Raw genomic sequence first — 10,463 nt, 5'->3', positions numbered from 1 at the left:
TTCATTATTTCAAACTCAGCGTAAATGAACGACATGAACACATGAATATAACACATTTACATGAACACATGAATATAACACATTTACATGACTTGTACTAAACTTTTGGGGTTTTATTTTTTTCAAGGACTTTTCCAGGCCTGGAAATAACCATTTAATAAACCAGAAAATATTCGGTTAACTCTGCTAGATAAAACCACTACATTTGTTTGTTTTTCTTCTTTGTCCTAAGACCTGGAAATGAGTTGCTCTCCAGGTTTCCTCGTCGTGAAGTCATTGTGTTTTTTAGCGTTTTGGGCGTCGCCAGCTTGTTTTTTTGCAATCAGTTAACAGGAAGTGACCATATATGGACTGAGGAGGAGAGACGTAGAGACCGTATAGTCTCTGGTGTCGACCTGTCAATCACCTTGTAGCCCCGCCCCTAAAGCGTCCCCTGCTTTATGGTCTGTTTGACTCTAAATGACCATAATTTACTAAATGAACATCATGCTGTATTGAAGAAGACTTGAAACTAGAGATTGAGACATAAACTCATGTTTACAATGTTTACTGAGGGAATACATCAAGAGAAGTAGAGTCATTTATATAGACTTCTATACAACCAGAGGAGTCCGTTTGACCTAAAACTACGTTTTGCATGTGGACGAAAATCTGCAACACGAGAAAATAAATAAATAAATATATAAATATATATATAAATATATATATATATATATATATATATATATATATATATATATATATATATATAAAATAATAAAGTTGAAGGACAGAGACTTTGTAGCCTTTCACAGTCAAATACAATGACCTCCTCTTCATCGCGTCTCCTCTTCCTCTTCCTCCTCCTCCTCCTCCTCCTCCTCCTCCTCTTCTATCTTGTTGCCCACAGCAACCGGTGAAGCTTCACCTTGGTGCCGTCGAGTTCGGCCAAAACCGAATACATTCAAACGTCTTCCAGTTCACCGAATCTAGTTAATAAATGTGTTCAGAGCTCAACGGCTAAATGAAATGAATCTACGACATTCAGAAGAGAAGAAATGAGCTGTGATGATAAAAAAGAAGATCTGGTGCTGCACAAGATCAAAGACTATTTAAAGCACTGCGCTCTGTGTGTTGATCCGTTTGTCAGAATCTCCCTTTCATGTTACACAGCAGTGAGATCACACATCCCTGCTGACAGGTGCCACACACACACACACACACACACACACACACACACACACACACACACACACACACACACACACACACACACAGTCACCCTGAACAGGTAGGAGCACAGAGCACCTGAACACCGCCTCACAGCTGCAGAGAGCAGAGGAAGCTACGTCATTGGGCTTGACATCGTTACGGCGGCCATTTTGGTGAGGGTGCAGCCAACGGTGGCTCAGAGGAAACGGATTCATTATTTTATATTTAACTCTCTTTTGGGACATTGAGATCCCTTACAAGAGTAGAACTGTCAAAGCTACTGTACATCCAGCAACAAAACAATTTAAATAAATACATAAATAAAAATATATATATATATATATATCAACTTTCTTTTTTATCCTCTTTATTTGTTAATAGCTACTGTACATCTATCCCATGATGAAAACAATTAAATAGACACAAATATATATATATATATATTACAACTTTCCTTTTCATATGTTGTATTAGCTACTTATTGATCTCTTAGAGTAGTTCCTTCTAATAAGTCAAAATAAAGAAAACTAGAAGTACAACTACTATGCTACTTCTCAAAGCTGCTGTTAGTCCTCACTTATGTCAAGACAAATACCTCAAAACCAATGCAATAGTCCATAATTAGTGTTGAGTATAATCTAACATGCAAAAATAATACATAGAGCATTTTGGTTACATTGGTCCCAAATGCACAGACGTACAATAACTGAAATGTCAAAAAATCCCAAACATTAAACATAAAAAGGTATTTAAGTTCAAAACAAAGCAGCCGTACTAAAACACTTTGAGCCATGTGAAACAGACGTTTAATTTGATATCTGCTCAACAACAAATATATTGAGCCAACGACTTGCCAAAAATTAAACATGCATCCGATAATACACTCAAAACTGCAGAATCTTTTAAACACATGCATACTTTAAACATTTAACAGAAGGCTGTCAAATTAAAATAAATGTGCTTTACTAATAATAATTTATCTTTCCATTCTATCACTTCCAGCTCTAAAGTATTTGATTTTAATGCAATTAAGATGTTATTATACCCACAAGTTTAGCATATTTGCCTATTTTTCTGATTACATATATTATAATATATGAATGTGTGTTTGTTGTGTGAAGGTTCATCCAAATCTCTTCTTCTGAATAATAATAATAAACACACTGCGTGCAGAGCTGCACACTGAACCCGTTAAGGGCTGCTCACGGTGACCACGTGACCGGAAGTGCAGCCCAAAACAGCATCACATTCAAGATCAATGAGCCGTTCTTCACTGTTAAAAAAAAAACAGGACGGGATTCCAAATGGTGCATTTTAGAAGATATAGAGCGCAACTACAAGACATGTGGAGACAGAGTCTGTCTAGTGGGGGTGCATCTGGAGGAGCACCCAAAGGACACCCATCTCCATGTGCAACACCCACACCCAAATTAGCTGCACACATAAATGCATCACATCTCTTGATCTCACATCCAACAGGAGGGAGAATGTGTGCAAAGACTCTGCAATGCAGCGGAAACGAGGGGTCCCGCATTAATGAGCTCCGACGTGCAACCTTGTCCAGGTGGACGCAGAGGAGGGAGGGAGCATCTGCGCAACAAAACACTGCAAATAATCTGCGCCAGAACCACATCGCCACCTCACATCAGGTGCTCCTCTTACCTCCAACTCAGCTTTTACGCAAAGTGACATCCATGTTTTTTTCCTCCCCCCCCAACGCAGGTCACAAGGTTGGAGGCGCGCAGCTGCTGTTTGCGCAACTGGCGCAGAGAGACTAATAAACACGGACAGAGATTCTTCTTCCTATCATATAAAAAGGCGGATGCCACGGAGAAGGGATGCGTAATGCGCAGCCAGCGGTCCAGACCTCAGAGGACAGCCTGTTCCACGGGACCGTGCCCTTGGTGGTCAACACCGGGCCACCACAGCGCCAAACCCGGCTGCAGAGCCTCTCGCCCGGCGTCCCTCCCGCAGCTGCGATGCATTTACCAAACTATGGAGCGCAGGTTTCAACAACTTTAACAACGCGCACAGACTACCTGCGCTGGCGCAGCTCCTCCAGGTGAATAACACAACAACTGGAGGTGGCTTCCAAGTTTTGCGTAGTTCTTGCTGCGGGGGGTCCAGCAGAAACGTGGTCCAGCAGCCTGTTCCCTTCCGTCCCCCACCCCGGCGCTCTCTTCCTGGCGCAATCAGCCATTGGATTAGCGGCGGAATAAGGGGGAGGAGCGCATGCACAGACTGCGCCATTGTTTAAATAAAAATTAAAAAAAGACCACTTAAAAAAAATAAAAAGCATATTAATATATAACAATGTGTGACAGTCAATCTGAAACGGTAACGTGTTGTTTCACTACACTACCCTTCTCTCTCTGTTTATGTCCTCTCGTTCTGCACATGCCCCCTAGCGCCAAAACATGCCGGGAATCTGAATAATTAAAAAAGCCCGATTTTATTGATACCTGTGACGCCGGGGGGAGTTTAATTGGAAAGTTGCCCCCGTCGATCGCAGAGTCCACCCTGGCGCAATCAGTGGCGAGAACGCGCGCGCCGCCGCCGCCGCCAGGGGCGCAATCAGTGGCAAGTACGCGCACGCAGCCGCTACCGCCGCCAGGGGCGCCCTCGTGCGCTACGTATCACATGAACTGTTGGTGTCGTAAAACCCCGAAAGGCGCAAACGAATTCCCGCATCGTGTTTACGTGAGAAGAGGAGGAGGGGGGGGGGGGGGGGTAATTTAATGTGCCCCCCTCCCCTCTGCTGCCCCCCCAACGGAAAACAGCACCACTGTCCGCCATTATTGAGCTAAAATGAACACGACTGGAGACTAGAGGCGGCAAACGGCCGCAGCACGCGCACGAAAAAAAACGTCAGTGAAAATGTTCGCTTACCGGAGGAGAGCTCGGAGCCGCGCAGCGCCACTTTTGTGCCTTGACATTAATCCCGGGGAGCGCGTGCGCAGAACGTACAACTTCTTTCCGCTTTACGTCCAAAGATCGTGTGTCGATAAAGATGACTCACCATGGAGTGGATTTTCGTTGGGTTTCACGTGACGTAACCACGCCGGTTAAGGGAGGGGGCCGATAAGTGTTTTACTTTTTATGTTTATAATACTGAGATCGATTGTTATTGATCCAGCTGCCGTATAAAGACACTTCCGGGTCATGTTGGTTATGTTTTTGCTCCAGTGGGCTTTTCTCTTGCTGCTGTAATCCTGCAATTTCCCCACTGCGGTACTAATAAAGGAGTTTTTTATTTGATCTTATCTTTTATACATATGTGTATATTTTCCCAGCATGCTGTAGTGATTCTACTTTTTAATGTATTTTTCCTTCAGTCCTCGCAGACATCGGTTCAGACTTTCCAAAGCAATCTGCACTCAAACTGCATCGATACTGATATGTAAACTGTGAGCTGATTGTTTTTCATATCATGCAGATATTAATGTTATAATGACTGCAATGAACGTGAGAATAAACATGAAATATCGACAATTATAGTTAATATATGTAGTAGACTTAATTATAAAGTAAATCAGAGCATGGTGGACATTTTCTCTGCAGATTCAGATCAATAACTCTAAATATAATTAACAATGATGTAATTCTTTACATTGAGATGAAACGTTGTTGATATCTGCTGAGATACATCATTGAAGTGATGAATGCATCGATGCATCAATAATTAAAATCCAATAATACAAAAAAACCCGGTATGGTCCTTTAAGTTTGCATAAATGCGCACATGTTGTAAGAACCCGAAATCAAGGCAGAGTGAGACCTCTTCTTTTTCTCATCCTCTCTGACGGCGTCTATTCGTATTTCTTGACATGTTTTTTTTCTTCGCCGCGCAGGCGCACAAGCAGCAATCATGGGTGGCAATTAAATGGCTCCATTAAGCCGATTTAGCCTCATCGATACGCATCACGTGTCCCGGGCAAACTGACTCTAGGTCTGCTGGCAAACGATAAACGTGATGTTATGTATTTTATTGAGTCTTATTTAAACCAGCTGCAGTGAAGTACACACAGCTCGGGTCCAATCAGGAGGCTGGATCCGGGTTGAGGGAGTTCACGTCCCCAGTTCTGTCGGCGCAACCTCGGGTTTTCCTCCCGTTTCATCCGGGACACGGAGGAGAAAACAAAAAGTAAATAAGTAAATAGTGTTGGAGGAGCAACATGGCAGAAGCTCCCTGCGGCAGAGGGAGAGATGAAACACACCTGCAGGGTCAATACTGCCTGCAGACCAATTATGAGTCCAGAGGAAGTGAATCCAAAAGGTGATTCTGTTCTGCGACCGCAGCTTCTGCGAAATATCGCGAGATTTCCTCCATCAGACCTTCTGACGAACGAGAACTCAACATTTAATGTGCAAATGATGATCCAGATGTGAGAAAATGATCCGTAGCCTCTTAGCCTGCCTCCTATTGAAACTACAGAGTGTGTGTGTGCGTGCGTGCGTGCGTGTGTGTGTGTGTGTGTGTGCGTGTGCGTGTGTGTGTGCGTGTGAGGCGTTCACGGGCTTCTTCTAATCTCCATTTTGGATTGTGTGCACAGCCCACATTTACTCTCTTTCTCTGATGACCTTAGTTGTGTGCATAATTGGTTTATTTGATTATCTATATTTGTATTTATTAGTAATTAATAAAAATGTGTTTATTTGTTATAATTTATTGGTGTAGTAAAAAAAATCTCATTTCAATAATTTATCAGATTTTCTTTTTTATTTGCACTCTTTCCTTCTTTATTTTTTACTCCTACTGTCGCAGATGATTTTCCCTCAGAGGATAAATAAAAAACAAATAAATAAAGTTGCTCTTAAAGGGGCAGTTCAGCCATTGTGTGTCGCTCGTCATAAAGTTTGGGGACTGGACTTTCTGTAAAAAAGAAGAAGCATGTTTAGTTTCCAGAAATTCGTATCTTTACGACATTACGTCTCGTTAATAAATAACAAACTAAATACATGTTTGTGAAAATAAAAAAGCACATTCATGCATCTTTTTGAGAAGGTTTTAACGCTCTTCTGCTTCATGTTGAGCACTTTTAAAACCTCTTAAAACCAGAGTTTAAAACATTTATACCTTTTTCAGTCAAAACAAATCCGTCCATTTATTAACTTCTAGTTTCCTCATGAAAACACATGTATCTGCTGCTCTTAACATTTAAATTAATTAACTCATATTAACCTAAATATTTAAAATGTATATGTGTAAATATGTAAATGAATTCTGGTTTTTGTTCGTGGCTCATTACATATATTTAATTAAATACAATAAAATATGATGTATATCTGTAAATGTTCTATTATATACTAATATAATATATATTATTATGACATCATATACAATACAGAAACTGTTAAATATAGTTTCTGAGCCAAGAAGTTAAGAAAGAGATAATTTCATTAAAGTTGTTTAAACTTTGTGTAATTTATTAGAAATATTAAAATGAGTAAAAAAAGGCCAGCGATGATTTGTGTTCTTACTTATATTTATTAATATTATTATGAGTTTAATAATCACAATCTAGTAGTTTTAAAAGCTTTTAATGTGATCAAGAAAGAAAAATAAATGTATCAGAGATCAACTTTTCTAACAAAAGAAGTGAAAAAGATCATTTTTAAGACGTCTTCTCCAAACTCCATGTTGTTGTTTTTGGGGAAATTAAAATCAATATCTCATGACAAAATCTCTATAAATTCCTCCTTTTAACAGATTGTTCTGTACTTTGCTTCAGTTTAAAAGGAGATATTTAACATTTAAATGTGTTTCTTCTTTGTTTTGGTTTAATATCTTAATGTTTAATATGAAGAATGAACACAGACGACAGCCGGGTGGAAATATATGAACACGTCTTTATTCACTTCATACAAACATGACATCTCTCACAGGGAGGAGCGGAAAACCACCAGGGGTTAAAAATATCACCACACGCTGAGAACCTCAGATCAATATTATTCATTACTACTATTTATTTTAACGTTTTCAGTAGTTTTCCTTCCATTCATTCGTCATTGTGACGCTCCACAAACGGAGATCAATGACGGAGCCGGAAGTTCCATTAATGTGGAATAATGTTAATAATTGATTTGTGAAGTAATTATTATATAACTTTAAACATTAAAAAAATTATAAAATCAGCAGCAGATTTAATGTAAAGTTTTGAGTTTTTGACTTTCATCCAAATTTGGTAATAAATGGGAACCAACGGCTGCAGGAAAAGAAAAACCAAGAAAAAACAAGGACGTCAGCAGAGTTCTCCCAAAATGTATTTTATGCAATTCTGATAAAATTCGTCACGTTTATGGAATCAGACTCCAGACGGGAGAAAAACTCTGAGTTTCCACTCAAATAGAAAAGAGAAATCTTCAGGATCGACACGTAAAGTCAAACTCTGATATTCACAAATTTATTTAATTTATTATTTCTTTTAAACGCAGCCGCCAGAACCGACTTTCAAGAGTTTTATTTTCACTTTTACCGACAGAAAACTCTATAAAAAGTTGGTTCTTCAGTGAAAATGAAGACGTTTTCGTCTCGTGAAGAAGTGATGAACTCATAAACCAAACAAAGCGAACCCACGACAACATCAGATGACGCGTTACAGCTGGATATATGTATATGTTTATATACAGAATGTCAATATTTACAGACCAGAAAATATAAAAACAGCAACTCTGTGTATCGGGAGGCAAAAAAACAACAAAAAAAAACATCATTAAAACCCTCAACGTGCGTTATCATCATCATCATCATCATCGTCATCATCATCGTCGAGGTGTTTGAGCCTCTTCTTCTTTAGCAAGGTTTCTGATTTTGTGGCAAGAAAAAGATGCAAAAATATTGAGACGAGTAATTTAAACTGGTTGTTGGAGTAAATTTACACAAAAAACCTCCAGATTGTGTCGTCAGCGGAGCAGAGAAACACGAAGACGAAGAGCGTCAACCGGGTCCAAGAAGAAGAAGAAGCTAAAAATAGAAAAAGAATCCCATCTTTCTGTTAATCTACACACATGAGCTATTTACAGACGACACAAGCATCCATCGTTTCCCCGCTGGAGGGGGAGGCGGGGGAGAAAGGCACGACTCAGGGGCGAGGGCGTGGCCTCCAAAAGGAGGAGGCGTGGCCTCCAAAAGGAGGAGGGGAGGGGCGTGGCCTCAAAAGGGAGGAGGGGAGGGAGCGTGGCCTCCAAAGGGAGGAGGGGGCGTGGCCTCCGAAAGGAGGAGGGGATGGGCGTGGCCTCCAAAAGGATGAGGGGGCGTGGCCTCCAACACATCCTCAGGTGCATCCTCCGCTGCAAACAGTTTGTGGGCCGACGGCATCGAGCCGGACGGGTTTCATCTAGATGAGGATTTGAAGGACGACGAGGCTCCTCCTCCTCTTAGTGTGTGTGTGTGTGTGTGTGTGTGGCCGGGCTCTGCGTGACCTTTGACCTCCTCACTGCAGCTGGACTCTGTACGCACAAATGAGGAGTTTGACCTGAAGAGAGAACCAGAGGAAGGAATCAGCTGCGGAAGGATCCACAAAAACATTCACATTCACTAAAAACAGAAGGCATCATGGGGGACTCAGGAAGGGGCGGGGCTTTCCCTCTATTGAACCAATCACAGCGTCAGATCACAACTACTTCAGGTAAAAACAAAACGCGGTGAAAACAGAGATGTGTTCTTCATTTAATCTGTGCTTTTGGATCTTATTCATATATTTATTTAAACTTCAGACTGAGAAATAAACAAGTCTGGTGCTTTTGTGTTAGAAGGTGAGGTGAGGTCGTTGTTGTTGTTGTTGTTGTTCGGTCTGAAGTGCAACTTAAATATTGAACTCTTGACACTCAACTTGGTCTCTAACCAGCTGATGGAGCCGCTAAATAAATTATAATCCATCTATAAAACTACTTTTAATGTGTTTATGACGGCAGCACGTGTGATTCTGAGAGTGTGTGTGTCTGTGTGTGAGAGAGTGTGTGTGTGTGGGAGAGAGTGAGAGTGTGTGTGTGTTTGCGAGAGAGAGTGTGAGTGTGTGTGTGAGAGCGAGTGTGTGTGTGTGTGTGAGAGAGTGAGTGAGTGAGTGAGTGAGTGAGTGTGAGAGTGAGAGTGGGTGTGTGAGTGTAAGATAGTGGGAGTGTGTGAGAGAGAGAGAGAGTGTGTGTGTGTGTGTGTGTGTGTGTGAGATAGTGTGTGTGCGCGCGAGTGTGCGAGTTTGTGTGTGTGCGTGTGTGTGTGCGTGTGTGTGTGTGCGTAAGATAGTGTGTGTGTGTGCGTCACCTTGGCTGCCGGCGCCTCTGCCAGTCGAATGAAGAGTCTGTTGATTCCTGGAACCGGACTGAAGGAGTAGATGAAGTGACTGTCCTGAAAGAATGAGGTAAACGACAACGTTCTCGTGATGCGTTCACATGCATCTAGTAAAACGTAGTGTTGGTGATGAACTAGAATAAGTCCAGATAATTTCACATGAACATAAAACAGATATTAGACATGAATTATGACGTTTAACTTCCTAACAGCTCTTTATGATCCATTTCTCCACTAACAGTTGATGTTTTGTATGTTTTTAAATGATTTTGTCCTTTAAATATGTCTGCTACTGCGCCGCTGTGTTTCGTGTTTCCCGTCAGGACGAACCAGGAAGATGGGCAGCTGGAACTTGTCGTTGAGCACCACGGCGTGGACGCTGCAGGGCCCGCAGAGCCGCGCCGTGATCTCGTTCAGGAAGTTGGCGTGGAAGATGAAGAGGAGGATGCCGGAGCCTGAGGAAGAGGGAGGAGTCAAGTCCTGTGTCTTCAGGGAAGGCAGCCAGCGTGAATGTGTGTGTGTGTGTGTGTGCGTGTGTGTTTTCACCCTCCGGCTGCGGCTGCGACTTGAAGCCGAACTCCAGGGAGAAGTCCGGTCCCTCGCAGAGCCGGTGGCAGGCGAGCGGGAAGGCCGGCTCCAGCAGCAGCAGGCGGGACTCGAAGTACGCTCGGATGGCGTCCTCCGCCACGCTGGACAGCCTGCGAGACGGGGCAGAGGGGCGGAACGCACGTGAGAGAGCGCGGCGGAGCGGCAGGAGTCTGCGACCTCTGGACGCCACGCCGGCTCCCTCCTCCTCTTCACACTCACATGCTGGTGTGGTCCTTGATGAGGTCGCACACCGTCAGGTTGTTGCCGAGCTTGGCGAAGTACGCGGCCGCCGTCTTGTTCTTGGACACGATGTTGCAGTCGGCCCCGTACTCCAGCAGGAGGCGCACCACGTCGGCGTTCCCCCTCTTACACGCCTGAAGGGAGGAAACGGTTAGAG

General features: G+C 42.6%; 1 protein-coding gene across 1 annotated transcript in view; it reads right to left on the bottom strand.

The window, feature by feature from the left end:
* Positions 1–7,045: 7,045 nt before the first annotated feature.
* Positions 7,046–10,463, bottom strand: part of mphosph8 (M-phase phosphoprotein 8) — a 24,537-nt gene continuing 21,119 nt past the window's right edge. Inside the window, exons 10-14 of the mRNA XM_079215463.1 lie at positions 10,286–10,440; positions 10,025–10,176; positions 9,809–9,933; positions 9,452–9,535; positions 7,046–8,666 (exon numbers count right to left, since the gene is read on the bottom strand). Of these exons, the coding sequence (XP_079071589.1) occupies positions 8,625–8,666; positions 9,452–9,535; positions 9,809–9,933; positions 10,025–10,176; positions 10,286–10,440 (558 nt within the window). The 3' untranslated portion in view covers positions 7,046–8,624. The remainder of the gene's footprint in view (positions 8,667–9,451; positions 9,536–9,808; positions 9,934–10,024; positions 10,177–10,285; positions 10,441–10,463) is intronic.

The sequence above is a fragment of the Taurulus bubalis genome, assembly GCF_910589615.1.
Source record: "Taurulus bubalis genome assembly, chromosome: 1".
Lineage (NCBI taxonomy): Eukaryota > Metazoa > Chordata > Actinopteri > Perciformes > Cottidae > Taurulus > Taurulus bubalis.
Note: the sequence above shows the minus strand (reverse complement) of the source record. Positions and strands in the feature narration are given on the sequence as shown.